The sequence below is a fragment of the Pararge aegeria genome, chromosome 23 (assembly GCF_905163445.1).
Source record: "Pararge aegeria chromosome 23, ilParAegt1.1, whole genome shotgun sequence".
Lineage (NCBI taxonomy): Eukaryota > Metazoa > Arthropoda > Insecta > Lepidoptera > Nymphalidae > Pararge > Pararge aegeria.
This window is the reverse complement of record NC_053202.1, coordinates 8,276,461-8,291,936: the sequence shown is the minus strand read 5'-3', so window position 1 is coordinate 8,291,936 and position 15,476 is coordinate 8,276,461. Positions and strand designations below refer to the sequence as shown.

Sequence of the window (15,476 nt, the reverse complement as noted above, 5' to 3'; positions counted from 1 at the left end):
ACTTTCTGTCTGTATGCTGACAGGTAGATACATTAAACAAGGATTGATGTAGGCTACTTTGATTCGTCTTTGCTAAGCTCTGAGATTATTTTTTATTATTTAACGTTTTATTTGTACACCAATATAAACAAATTAGTCCGTAAGCATCATTATAGTGTACTTATATAAGTAATGTGGAGAAATAAATAAATCATTCATTCATTCAATATGAAGCTAGGGATATAAAAAATAATAGATAAACAAAGACGGAAGTTGAATACAAAAGGCGCTCTTATCGCTTCGTAACCATCTCTGCCAGGCAACCATTAAAAAAAATCATTGATCTAATAATGACATAATATTTTGATCCCATTAAAATTTTTCGTTTAAACCTTGGGTTTAAAAAATATATAGCAAAAACAGACTCGCAAAAAAGATACAGACAAACAGATACACAGACTATGACAGATAGAAAATGTATAAACTTGTAACTTATTTACACGGCTTTAAAAAGAAAAGAATCCACCTCATAAAGAACCTAGAATTATAATTTTTTTCCTTTATCTGGTTAATGGCTTTGAGTACCTACACTTTTATTAAAACACAAAGTTTTTTGACGCGATTTTAGGCCTATAGTATTAAGTAGTAGTATAAGATACCTAGGAAGCGGTTCAATTTCGAATCCCAGCACGCACCTCTAATTTTTAAGTTAAGTTGTAAGTAATTAAATTATCACTTCTTTCTAATGTGAAGGAAACCTGCATGCCTGAGAGTTCTATATAATGTTCTCAAAGGTATGTGGAGTCCACAAATCCGCACTGGGCCAGCGTGGTGGACTCCGGCCTTAACCCCTTCTCATTGTCGGACACGTGTCCTGTAGTGGGCCGGTAATGGGTTGAAGATACCCCTCAAGTAGGCACTTGAAATGATGCGCTTTCTGGAATTTTCTAATACCGACACGTACGTCGATCATCATAACATTACGCCTTTGCTGACATTCGCATTATACCCGGCGGTTTGTAATTAAAATTCTGCCCTAGTGAGTTCAGTTACGGTACATATTAAGACACAAGCGATAGCGATATTTTAAATAAATAAAACTTTTTATTTGTGGTAATATTGTATGGAACTAAGCTTATTTAACAACACCATCATCATTATCAACCCAGTTAACAGCCTACAGGGCACGCTCGTCCACACAGAATGTACGAGATACCCTCGTATATCTCGGGCTCTCGAGGGCTGATTTCTCAGTCTCTCGCCCTACCCTATATGTGGTGTTACGCTGCATTACTTAATCAATATCCATAATAAAATAATTATATACAATTATAACTGTACAATATTGCCTTAACAAAAGTATTTTCTTTCTTTCTTTCGAAAACTTTGGCATAAATTCACATGGCATGGCGAATAAATTTTCTGAGAATGGCCTTGCCACAGCTAAATTTTTTAATAACGCCTTTAACGCAGAAGCTAGAATTAAGTTTCTAAAGCGGCTATTGTTAGACAATTTAAGGAGAGGCTCTATGGATGATACGCCACAATCTAATAACAGCATGAACCAATTCATAAGAATACTACAGAGCGTGTCAATTAATATAGTTAATAGAAGTTATTTTCCTCGCTGCGGTGTTATTTTAGGTTTTATTTATACTTAAAAAATTGCCCATGAATTATAATAAAATTTAAATGAAATTATAATAAAATAAAAATAAAATGAAATTAAAGTTAAAATAAAATTTTCTAAAAATTAACTTTAATTTTATTTTAAATAAGAAACACGGGAATGAAGACTGTGACTTCAAAATACGTGTACAAACACAATAATTAATAGGGTAGCTGGAAGAGATCTCTTATAGAGATAAGCTTTCCTTCGTACACTTCATGTATCTTATGCCCAAAATCACAATTTACGGTGCATAAATAATAAATAAATAAATAATTTGTTACCGTACTTCAGTGGATAGTGACATATTAAGTCAATGCTTTACTTTGTAGCGGAATAAGCGGCTAAGTTTGTTGTGGACTCTTCTTAGACCAGGGCGCGTTTGGAAACCTCGTTAGGTTTAAGTTGGAGAACGAAGCTATCACCATCCCCTTACAATTATGTAAACATATATATATATGAACGCTTCATAATTGCTGTGATAGGCCTACATGAATAAAAAAAATTTGAAATTTAAATTTGAATTTGAATTTAAATAAAAATTTTTTTTTTTGAAATTTTAGATACACAATTCAAGTTGAGCTGAGTATAGGTATCAAACTAAGATATAAATGAACAGAAACAATTTCAAATTCATAATATTAGTTTGGATTTTATGTTTCCGCTTGAGCTTATAGTCTAAGCTAGTCTCCTCGTGTCGTCGTACCAATTATGAGTTCGAAATGTGGGAATGTGGTGTAAATCGATGAATCTTGGTGCGATTCAGATATCACGTGCTTCAAACTGCATTTCGCTTCGAAACACTCAACAAATGTAAGTAAAGCTAATTGGATTTCATGCACAAGTCGTATTAATTACTACAATTAACTATAATTTCGAAAAACAATTTAAATTTATAACTATTATTTAAAAGTAAGGCTTCGTTCCGGTTATATTCCATCAAATATCTCTCCCTAGCGCTGTGAGAGCTGTGCTTTTAAGTCAGAGTTCCCGGGTATGATTCCCAGCTGAAGAAAAGAATACTTAGAAATTTATATATTTTTCATATTTATATATTTGGTGGGAGGTCGTAGCTAGTTAGACCGCATCGTTACTTGCCAACAGGCGAGATTGCAGCCTAGGGCTTACTTGCAGTAGTATAAAAAAAAACAAAATAAGTTTACATTCAGGATGAAAAGATCAAAATCACAAAATTACACAGATTTTGGTGACACACACAAATAATTAAACGATGAATTTAACATATAATTCAACGATTAAATATATTTCAATTTATTAAACGAAAAGCGGTGAACTCTTAGTGGTTATAATTTTTGGCTTTCCTTTCGACAGACCGAGTTTCGCCTCAGGAACGCAGATCTTATTTCTTTTCCGAGGTATACCTACGTATTTAAAGAAATTCAATAACTTGTTTGCTTAAATGGTGGAGGAAAACATCGTGAGGAAACCTGCAAGTCTGTAAGTTCTCCATAATATTCTCAAAGGCATGTGTAGTCTACCAATCCCCTGGATGACTTAGTCGGTGTAGGTTTATCAATCTGACGGCTAAAGCCCGTCGCATTCTAAGAGGAGAGTCGAGCTCTGTCGTTTACCGGTAAGGAGTTGATATGATGGTGACGATGACGATGGATGAAATTAATTTATCTGTTTGGCCCAGGGTGAATACGTATCTCGCGACAGGCTTGCGACAGGCGTAAATCTTACAATCACTGATGTCGAACGTCACTTTCCCATGCAATAAATAAACAAAAGTGACGTTTGACATTCCGAGCATGTCGTCAGATACGTAATATACCTGCGGATCTTTAGAACTGCTGAACTAATTTGGGCGGGGAATCGACAAACTTAGGATTATAAGCAGCTTTATAGGCTTTTTTATTTCGTAAAGAACCCCTAAGAGAGAGTATTGAAAGTGAAGGATAGTATAAGAGCCCATAGTTAAAAGTAGCCTAGAGTAATAACTCACATAAGCTACTTTTTATCACAGTAACTATCTATCCAAACTATCAAACACCCACGATTTTAGTGTAACTTTCTAATACCAGCACCATAAAATGACCTACTAAGCTTTATTTCTCTAACTGAGAAAAACTTTGGACTCTCATTCCATTCCTTTTTCTTTTAACTAAGGAACACATAATTCCAAAATTAAGTGAATTAGTTAGTTAGGGCGTAACGGAAGTAAAAACAAACAAACTCACTTCCACATTTTTAATAATAGTAAGGATGAATTAGCCAGCAACCGCTAGTTAGCAAACAACTTAAACTAGCTTGGTCAATTAATAGTTTTTCGTTGTTATTCGGTTGAGTTCCTAACTGTGTTTAACAACTGAAAATCTGAACTCATGGGATGTAAGCTGGCCTGGAAAGTTGTTGAATAATTTCAAAGTCAAAGTCAAAATATCTTTATTCAAGTAGGCCTATAGGTGGAGGTTTTGATTCGTACATTACATGAGAAGTACACGGTAGTGAGATGATGGCGATAAAAATATTCGTAAACTTAAAACTAAAGCTACGAGGGATCCAAACGCGTCCTGGTCTAAAAAGAAGCCCACAACAAACTTAGGCGGGTGTTTTCTTTTGTTATCACCATATCACATTGCCATTTAAAATTATTAGAAGAGGAACCTGGTTAGAACACTCATTCACATCCAAGTTTTATTATTATATTTAGAAGCGTCGTCTAATTAGTTTTGCACTAAAAATTTAGTAATGAAAATTTGTTTCAATTTTACTAAAACTGTATCCAAATAAAGGTCCTTTCCCTTAAACATTTACATACCCTCTCGTCCCTTGATATCCCCTCTCATCTCTGAACTCTGTAGAAAAAACGTAATAAAGACGGCAAATGAAAAATGATTCAACAATCATTATTCATGCATGCATTCAAATAAAAGACGGCACTTCGTGATAATGGTGGCCATACATGAGGTATGTCATTACGAGCAATATACGTAAGTTGTGATCCAGTGTTAACTGTGTGATGTTCATTCATTAGAAATTATTATTATTTTTTAAAACAGGTGGTGACGTGGATTTTGAACGGAATGAGTGAAACATAGGTGACAAACAAACAAGCAAACGATACATATACAAAATACACATAATCGCATTCATAGTATTATGAATATGGAGCAATTTGTCTTCACTGATTTTTCTAAACGTTACAATTGTTCATTTTTATTTGTATCTATAACATTAGTACACCCAACAATCTATAAAGAAGCCGGCCTAATAAAATCAAGAACGCCCCTAGACGCTTGCTATAATCATTTATAGCAGTACCAAAATCATTTATAGAAGTACTACTAGTGATGGTAGTAGAAGGATATGAAAAGCTTAACTAGGATTGCTAGCTCATAATATTACCTACGATGACCAACAGTGCGAAAACGCAAAACTACAAACCGTGGAAGTTTTGCGTTATAAATTCGATCGCTGTGACTGTATTTGCTTGAACATTGTGAACAGTTTAGAACAACCTTTACAATAATTCACTCTCATCAAACGTAAATTATTTAACATAAATTTATGAGCTGTATATTATTTAAATTAATAACACAGGCTACTTACATTTCAAACTTTTGTACATTTGCGAAATCTTTGTTGAAGCAGACCCGTCGTTTAAGTTGAATTTTAATAAGGGTGTGTTGATCGCAGACTCCTACAAAGCCGCAAGAGCAAAAGTGCGAGAAGCAACTCTGTAGGAATATAATATAAAATAATGAAATACTCCTGACTTTCAATATACTATCATCATCATCATCATCTCAACCAATTGACGTCCACTGCTGGACATAGGTCTTTTGTAGGGAGTTCCACAATGCACGGTCCTGGGCCGCTTGCCTCCAACGGCTCCCAGCTACTCGCCTGATGTCATCTGTCCACCTCGTTTGGGGCCGACCTACGCTGCGTTTACCGGTGCGGGGTCGCCATTCCAGCACCTTAAGACCCCAACGTCCATCGGTTCTCCGAGCTATGTGCCCCGCCCATTGCCACTTCAGCTTCGCAACTCGCTGAGCTATGTCGGTAACTCTAGTTCTTCTACGGATCTCCTCATTTCTGATTTGATCACGTAGAGATACTCCTAACATAGCTCTCTCCATCGCCCGCTGAGTGACTCTGAGCCTTCTTATGAGGCCCATAGTTAGCGACCATGTCTCTGATCCGTAAGTCATCACTGGCAACACGCACTGTTCGAAGACTTTAGTCTTCAGGCACTGGGGGATTTTGGACGAGAAGATGTCACGAAGTTTCCCGAACGCTGCCCATCCGAGTTGGATTCGGCGGTTTACCTCTTTCTCGAAATTGGACCTACCTAACTGGATCGTGTGTCCTAGGTATATATACTCGTCTACAATTTCGAGTGCAGAGTTCCCAACAATTATTGGGTGGAGCGCAACATGAGCGTTAGACATAATTTTCGTCTTGCTCATGTTCATACGAAGGCCCACCTGTTGAGAAACTCTGCTGAGGTCATTGAGCATCGCATTAAGGTCTTCCAGAGTCTCTGCCATTATGACTACATCGTCGGCAAACCGAAGTTGAGTGATGTACTCGCCGTTAATGTTGATGCCAAGCCCGTTCCAATCCAGAAGCTTAAAAACGTCCTCCAACGCAGCGGTAAACAGCTTCGGGGAGATAACATCTCCCTGTCGCACTCCTCGCTGCAGTTGGATCGGTTTCGTAGTCTGGTCCTGTATACGGACTGACATAGTGGCGTTTTTGTACAAACACTTCAAAACTTCGATGTACCGGTAGTCAATTCGGCATCTCTGCAGTGACCTTAACACAGCCCAGGTTTCCACCGAATCAAAGGCTTTCTCATAGTCCACAAACGCTAAGCAAAGTGGCCGGTTATACTCTTGAGTCTTCTGTATAACCTGCCGCAGCGTATGTATGTGGTCTATGGTACTGAAGCCCTTTCGGAAACCGGCTTGTTCAGGAGGCTGGAAGTCGTCGAACCTATTCGCGAGACGATTCGTAATGACTCTTGAGAACAACTTGTAGACATGGCTCAACAGCGAGATAGGTCTGTAGTTCTTCAGCAAGGTATTATCACCTTTTTTGAAGAACAGAACAACCACGCTCCTGTGCCATGCCTCTGGCGTTGTGCCTTGATGAATGACGGAATTGAACAACCGCTGAAGGACTTTAAGTATCGGTTTTCCACCCGCTTTCAGGAGTTCTGCTGTGATTCCGTCATCACCCGGTGCCTTGTTGTTCTTAAGTTGTTTGAGAGCCATACTAATCTCGTAATGGCTGACGTCCGGGATATCTTCAGTGAAGTGTCGGGTCAATTTGGCTCTAGGGTCTTTAGCCAAACTTTCAACAGGCTTTTGTGTTGAGGTGTATAACTGTCCATAGAATTTCTCAACCTCACTCAGGATCTCTGGTTTAGAAGATATGAGACTACCATTGTCAGTCTTCAGGCGAGTCAACAGGCTCTGTCCGATAGACAGATCTCTTGCGAACACTTTCGAGCCTTTGTTGCGCTCAATGGCGACTTTAATTTTCTCAGTGTTAAAGTGTCGCAAGTCTTTCGTCTGCAACTTCGAGATCTGTCTATTAATACGCCGATATTCAGACGCATCTTTTGAAGACTGTAGTCTCATTTCTTGTCTCTTCTCCATAAGCCCGAGTGTATGGGCTGAGAACTTTTTGGTTCTATGTTTACGGTGGGTCTTAAAGAACTTGGACCCAACCGTATGGACAGTTTCCACAAGCCTGTTGTTAAGATCGTCCACAGAATCGCAGTCCAGGCAATCAAACCGGTTTTGCAGCTCCAGTTGAAAGCTCTCGGGGTTTTGGATATGAGCACGAGTAGGCCGGAGCGTAGACTTTACCAGTCTGACCCTTTCCAGCTTTACATTTATATTCAATGTGCCTCTTACCATACGGTGATCGCTCCCGGTTTTCACCCTGTTGATCACAGAGACATCATTGAATATATGCCGTTTGGTCGACATGATAAAGTCGATCTCATTTCTCGTCGAACCATCGGGGCTCAGCCAGGTCCATTTCCTGTGCGGCCGCTTTTCGAAAAAGGAGTTCATCATAAAGAGGCCCTCCTTCTCCATAAAGTCGGCCAGCATTTGGCCCCGTTCGTTCCGTTGCCCATATCCAAATTGCCCCACTCTCAGCTCTGCACCGCTTCGCTTGCCCAGCCTCGCGTTGAAATCCCCCATCACAACACTGTAGTAGGTTTTCGAGGCATGTATGGCTTTCGAAATATCCTCATACAATGCCTCTACTTCCTCGTCGGAGTGCGCAGTTGTGGGTGCGTAGACCTGTATAACCTTCAGGGAATACCGTTTGGTTATTCTGAGTACAAGGTACGCTACCCTGCTCGACACGCTTTCGACTCGAACAATGTTGTTGACAAGGGATTTGTGGACGATGAATCCGACACCACCTTGTGACTGTTGTTCGCCCTCCCGGTAGTAGAACAAGTTGCCGGATTTTAGGATTATCGTATCCTCCCCCTCTCTACGGATTTCAGATAAACCCATGATACTCCAGCGCAACTTGCTCACTGCTTCTTCCAGCTCGACTAACTTCTCATCGGTCCTCAACGTGCGTGCGTTATACGTTGCCAGGTCCAGTCGTCGAGTTTGGCAGCGGAATCTCTTCCGGAGATTCTTGACACCCCTTGCCCCGCCGTTACCATAACCGCTGCCAGAGCCAGGAATAGCGGGGCTGCCGGGGACTAGGGGCTGTGGCTTTCTTTTCTCCATTCATACAAAGATTTGCCCGGTAATGACCACGCTGGGCAGGCGGGTTGGTCATCGCAGGGCTAGACTGATCGCACCGGCGTCGCTGCTGCCCGACACCGGTCTGTGCCATTTATTCAGTCTAGCCAATTTGAAGTAGTTATACCGCCACTTGTCGGTCGCCAGAGCCTCGTCGGTTAGACGGCAGGGTGCACCACGTGCAGGTGAGGTTGGCATTTTGGGAGGCTGACTGGTACTAGCCTCCCCCTTACACCCCAATACACCCCAATATACTATACAGTATTCTAATATTGAGGGAGTTGTGAAAAACAATGTAAATAACCATTTTGTGGTGGCGGCCATCTTGGACCTTTTCTCATCAAACATAGCTAAGAATAGTCCCGACTAATTCACCTCTCAAACAAAAAAACTAAATTAAAATCAGTTCATCTGTTCGGGAAATACGATGTAACAGAAACACATACACACACACACACACACACACACACACACACACACACACACACACACACACACACACACACACACACACGTCGAACTTATAACACCCCGTTGTTTATTCGTCGGGGTTAGTAACAGGAGCGCACTTAAAAAAGCATTGCTTTCTCACTTCTACAGCGAAGCGCAGAGAAAAAGTTTTACAGTATATGATGTATAATATTTTCTTTTGATTTAAAGTTCACTTCAACACTGTATTGTTTTAGACGAATGACTGGTATATTCGATATGGTGGTCCAGGAGCTCATACTCTTACATAAGCACAACTGCTGCACTTGCATCTTTGCGGTTTTTGAGGCAGTGTGCAAGCAACTAAATAAATAAACTTGCTCGTCTGCTGCTTCGAGTTTGTGTGACCTTTAACCATTGTTGCGAGAACATCTTAAGTATTTTAATAATTATAGTACTTTATGAGATTCTTTGAGACCTCATGGAATAGTCTGCATAGTTGTATAACTGTTTTCTTAGAGTATTCTTAGGTGCGTATCTAAGGCACTCAAGGATAAAAGCTGTTATTTTTAAGTAAGTTTTTAAGACGTAGTATTTTTTAAGTTATTAAAATATCACTTACAAACTCGAAAACATCGTGAGAGAACCTGCATGCCTGAGAGTTCTCCATAATGTTCTCAAAGGTGTGAGGAGTCCACCAATCCACACTGGGCCAGCATGGTGGACTACGGCCCTAACGCCTTCTCATTGTGGAAGGCACGTGCCCTGTAGTGGGCCGGTAATAGGTTGGGATAGTAATATAGGATAAAAAAACGTGTGTTTACTTATGTACACTCGATAGAAGTTATACTTCTTTAGCCTAACAAGATAAAGATCTTTTCAAAAATTCTATATTTCGCCTTATTCTACGTTTGTAGAAAAAACGACAGTAACAACAGAAAAAAGGTATTTAATATATAGAAAGTTTTATTATTACTTATCGGACAACCAAGTTTCACTCAACATTAGAATTTTAGATTTTTGTACAATTGAAACAATTAAATCACCGCAATGAGCCCGCAGACTTTGACAATTGAAAGTGGACACTGTCAAACCTTTTTTTGAAAAACTAAAATTTTTGACTATAGCTTACTTTAGGGTGTCGATATTTCGCGCATCGTAAAACTGTACTCTCTTCACTCATTTTTCCCTAACGCGCCAAAAGAAGTATAACTTCAAAAATTTCATTATATGGATACATCGATGTTTTTCCTGTCAGTCTACCTTATTTGTCCACATTTACCATTCTAGGTTACATTTATCATTCTAGGTTCCATATTGCATGGTTAGTCGCGTCAAACTCAAAACATATATATGGCTCGATATGAAAATCAGTGCTCAGGTTCACATACTATGTTTTTTTACTATCGTAACGTACTTACGTTACGTGGACTAATATATTATTTCTAATGCCTATTTCTTGCCACAGGTATTATAAGGATAAAGACATGGTGGTGGACCTATATCTACAAAGCTGTTGTATATACAATTTTTGAGCTGAGGTATTGACCTGCAATTATTTCGTATTGGTCGCTGTAGACACAAGCCTTTGCGAACACTATCAAAACTTTCAGGTATGCAGGTTTCTTCACGCTGGTTTTTTACACCGTAAAAGCCATTGCTGTTTAGTTCATCAAAACGCACATAACTTTGGAATGTTAGAGGTGAGTGCCGGGTATTGATTATTACACTACAAGTTAGCCTTTGACTGCAATCTCACCAACTGGTAAGAGAAGATGCAGTCTTATTATTTATTTATTTATTTAGGAAACCAACAGCAAATACATTTTTACATGTTCCAGTTTCTACGTTGTGAGCTAAGTGAATGTTAAGCTTATTACTGGTTTTCACAAAGTTAACAAATAATTTCAACATTAATTACATTTTAAATATTGTAACTGCATTACAAAATAAATATCTAAAAATACTACTAATTAATAAGGTTATAATATTAAAAAATTTAATAGAATTAAAACAAAATGAAATTAAAATAAAACTAATTATGAAACTCCGCTAAAGCAGGAGAATCTGTATAGTGTAATTTATAATTTCTTCAATCCTTGTACTCCACACCAAACAGATCTTCGGCAATGTACCCTCTCGTTTCGCTCCGAAACCGGAGCATCCTCAGGAGATGTTGACTTTACAATGAATAATTGTTAGGTCAACATCTCCGGAGTGTTTGCTCAATTTTCATAATATATCATGGACTTCCACAAAGTTAGGCCTGCTTCTATCCGATGCAGTTTAATATGATACCTGTCAGGGGTATTGCAGTTATATTAGACACATACCCCTTGTAAAAAATGCATTTCTTTATCACTTTGACAGCGAAAAGCAGAATAATAACTTATCTATATAAATAAAAGAGATAGTGTGTGGGTATGTTCCGCATAGGCTCCGAATCGGCTGGACCGATTTCAATGAAACTTTCAGGGAATCTCCGGATTGACCTGGCGAGTAATCCTGTAATGTTTGGTGTCGATCGGAGCACTCCTATTTTTGAACTGTCAAACTGTCAAATACAGCTTTTATTTACTATGATGATATTCTATTGTTTGGTGTACATGGGTGTAGATGATCTTCACCCACTCGAGAAGAGAATGAATACGGAGAGAAATAAATGATTTAATATATTATGAGACTTAAATTAAAAATATAATTATGTATGTTTATTGTTTAAATAAAATAAAGCAAATCTAGCCCGGCGATGCGGGCTGAGTACGCTAGTACAATATACAAGATTTTTACTATTATAAATAAAATAACCTTGGTCGTGTATACTATTGAATCGCGTTGAAATATTTTTTTTTGCATTGAATAGAAAAGAGATCCAAGAAATTGTAATTGTGCTCAGGCATGCGTTGTTAATGAATTATTGTTTTCTTTTCGTCGCCATTTTCACATTGGAAATGGATCTGTGCAATACGGTTAATAACGTTGACAATTTATATCCTATTGTATTTTTAACTTCCTATTGTTTGTACGGCATATTTTTTTAATTTGTTTTGTTTTGTTTTGTTTTCATAAAACAAACGCTTGTGTTATAACCAAGTTAAGGTTATAACACAAGGGCTATATTTATTAACTGGGGTCATTATTTAGAGTAACCTGTCTTTGTAACCTACCTAACTACGTAAACATAAAATAACTACATAAATAAAAGACGCTCGAACTTTAAGCAATCTAACCTAGAAGTAATAAATAAGTGTCATACTTAAAAAGAAAAGCATTTTTTTATACTTGTTGTTGTTTACTTTTTTAGTCAGTTGTTAGCAGATACCTTTGTTATGGGTTTAGCTGATAAGTAACTCCCCCATGCCTTAATACCGTAACCGCATTGGTATAGTGGTTAGCATGACAACTACGGATCATTAGGTCCTGGGTTTTTTCCAGTATCAGCTCATCATCATCATTATCAAATCAACCCATTACCGGCCCACCACAGAGCACGGGTCCCCTCCCACAATGAAAAGGGGTTAAAGCCATAGTCCACCACGCTCGCCCAGTGCGGATTGATGGACTCCACACACCTTTGAGAACATTATGTAGAACTCTCAGGCATGCAGGTTTCCTAACGATGTTTTCTTCATCGTTGAAGCAAATGATATCTTAATCACCTAAAACGCACATAACTTAGAAAAGTTAGAGTTGCAAGTTGGGATTCGAATTCGGCCACCCGAATCGAGCTCCTAACCAATGCGCTATCACCGCTAATATCACGATGTCACGATCACCAAACCATCGATTCTGGTTATCATCACTAACATGTGAAAATAATCTTAAGGGCCCACCAGCTCGCATCAAAGCAACGTGGTGCTTCTTTGCTCTAGAGCTCTCTCTCTTATGAGAGAGGAACTGTGCTATGGAAGTTGACGCCAATAGGTGATACTTGTGGTATTAAGGTCTCAGAGATCAAAAGGAAAAAAATAATTTAAATATGTTATTATTACAAAAAGAATACAAAATTACAAAAAAGTTATTTTAATAACAAAAATTTATTTTGAATTTATAGAATGATCTTAAGATGTGATCAGAAATTAAAAGATACTTCAAAGAACTGAGTTATCTATTTATAGAGCCCAATACGAAACTAAAGTGACGATGGGTGCGGAAAAATCTCCAGAAGTCCAGAAGAATCATTGCGTGTAAATAAAATCACAACTACAAGAAAGTTACGTTAAGTTGCTGGAATTGCGACCCCGCACCGGTAAACGCAGCGTAGGTCGACCCCAAACGAGGTGGACAGATGACATCAGGCGAGTAGCTGGGAGCCGCTGGAGGCAAGCGGCCCAGGACCGTGCATTGTGGAACTCCCTACAAAAGACCTATGACCAGCAGTGGACGTCAATTGGTTTAGATGATGATGATGATTAGTTATTTGCTCCTCCTTTGTCAACATATATGGACAGGTTTCTAGAAATCTAGAAATAGACCTAATACAGCGAACTCGAAATATTTGAGTCCGTTGACTTTTGTACCATTGTTGAACGAGAAAGGTTTTTAATAAATTCAACAATAAATAATATACTTTTATTAAATCTGTAATTTTTTTATCTTTGTTGTAAGAAAATTTTGATGGCTAGAAACATTAAAATTAAGTGAACTGTTTTTTTCATACACATTGAAATATTTATAAGTTTTAAAGCTTCAAACCCACTATCAGTTATTAGTCACAATAATAACTGTTTAGTATATACGAGTAGTTTAATGAGAACATATTGTTACAAACAAATTTTAGTTTGGAAACTCTACATAAGAATTTAGTAAATCTTAGTAATATAACCTTATTTACTTATAAAAGATTGTTGCAATATTTTTTACGATAGATTCAGTTTTTAATTTTATATTATTACTTTACGTTGTTCGTCGTAACCTGTTATAATACTCTATAATTTCATATTTGCTTCAATCTATTTATATTTTAGTCAATTACCTGTATTTTTAAATAGACATTATAAAAGAGACTAAACTAAAATCCAATTTTTATAACTAAGATAGAATAGATTTAAAATTTTAAATTATTGTTTTATGTTTACGTTTGTCATCTTATAACACTCTATCATATATTATTATATAGTCGATTACCTATATTTTTGAGTATACATAACAAACTAATATCAAAAACTTACCTCATTATCAATTTCATTCGCCGCCACTATCCCTAAGACTAAAAACGCCAAAACGTAACCCCTCATCTTGATAAAAATATAGTCCGTCACTTCACTAGCACAAAATGCTTCACTAATAATAATATGTCTGTACACAGTTGGCGACCGCTGCACTCAAGGCAAATGCACTAACGTCTCTAGGAATACAGTTTTATATGGGCATGCATGAATGCACATACAGTGGGGACCTAATATATGATAGTTTCTCGCCTGTATCTGATAAGACGTACAAATATCTGCGAATGTATCATCATCATCGTAACCGCAACTGAATGACGTCCACTGACATTGGTCTTTTTTGAGAGTTCCAAAATCGCGTTCCAAAACCAGCCGCTGGGAGCAGCGACCAGTTTGATCCACCTCATTGGGGGCAACCAACGCTACCTTTACCGCAGGGTTACGTTCCAGCACGTGACTCTACATAGGACCCTTCGGATTCTTATACAGCACCAATTGTTAACGGAAATAGTTTTAAGTGAAAGTATGAGATTGTGATGATAAGAAGGGTTGTTGTGGACTTTTAAGACCAGGTTGCTCTTGGAAATTTCAACCTCACCTCATTACAGTAAACCAATTTTATATACAATATAGTATACGCAGCAAAAAGTGCGCCTTTTTGAAAAAAGAAAACTATGACTTAAGCCAGCTTATTCCTAACACGACGATGACATAAGAAATGTTTTTTCTAAAGTTATAATTGACGCACCAGGTAGATAATAAAATAAATAAATATACTACGACAATGCACACGTCGGCATCTAGCCCCAAAGTAAGCGTAGCTTGTGTTATAGGAACTAAGATTGTTGAATATTTTTTATAATTTTATGAATGATATACATAAATACATATAATATACAGAACACCCAGACACTCAAAAACATTCATGTTCATCACACAAACATTTTCCTGTTGTGGGAATCGAACCCACGGCCTTGGGCTCAGAAAGCAGTGCGCCACTCGGCCATCAAAAGATGACACAGATGAAGTGGATCCATCGCCTATAAACACAGCAATACGTCGTAGGGCATGCAAGGAACACATCTTAAAAAGTGCGGCCCTGTGTCATCAACCTAAGGCGTAAATGTTAAGCCTCATGCGACTGTGATTACACCGGACACCACGTCCTTTAGACCGGAACACAGCATTGCTTAGCAGTAGAGATAAGCAAGGCGGTAGTTGTTCTACGGTTTCCCCGGACGTCCAATAAAGCCAACGAGAGGGACATGCCGTGGTGGTTTTTAGTTTGGGTAAACGAGTCCCACATAACCTCTGTCTTGCCCAAAAGGACAGAGGTAGCCATAAAGCTTTTCCACCATGACAAAAAAAATGGCGTTAGTTGTTTTCCAGACGAACTCTGCTTTTTTCTTCCACTACAAGTTAGCCGTTGATTGCAATCTTAACTGACGGTAAACAGTGGCGTCCATAGAGGGTATGCAC

General features: G+C 38.1%; 1 protein-coding gene across 1 annotated transcript in view; it reads right to left on the bottom strand.

Annotated features, from left to right (window-relative positions):
* Positions 1-14,066, bottom strand: part of LOC120634087 — a 35,081-nt gene extending 21,015 nt beyond the window's left edge. The window contains exon 1 of the mRNA XM_039904480.1: positions 14,001-14,066. Coding sequence (XP_039760414.1) covers positions 14,001-14,066 — 66 coding nt within the window. The remainder of the gene's footprint in view (positions 1-14,000) is intronic.
* Between the last annotated feature and the right edge of the window lie 1,410 nt (positions 14,067-15,476).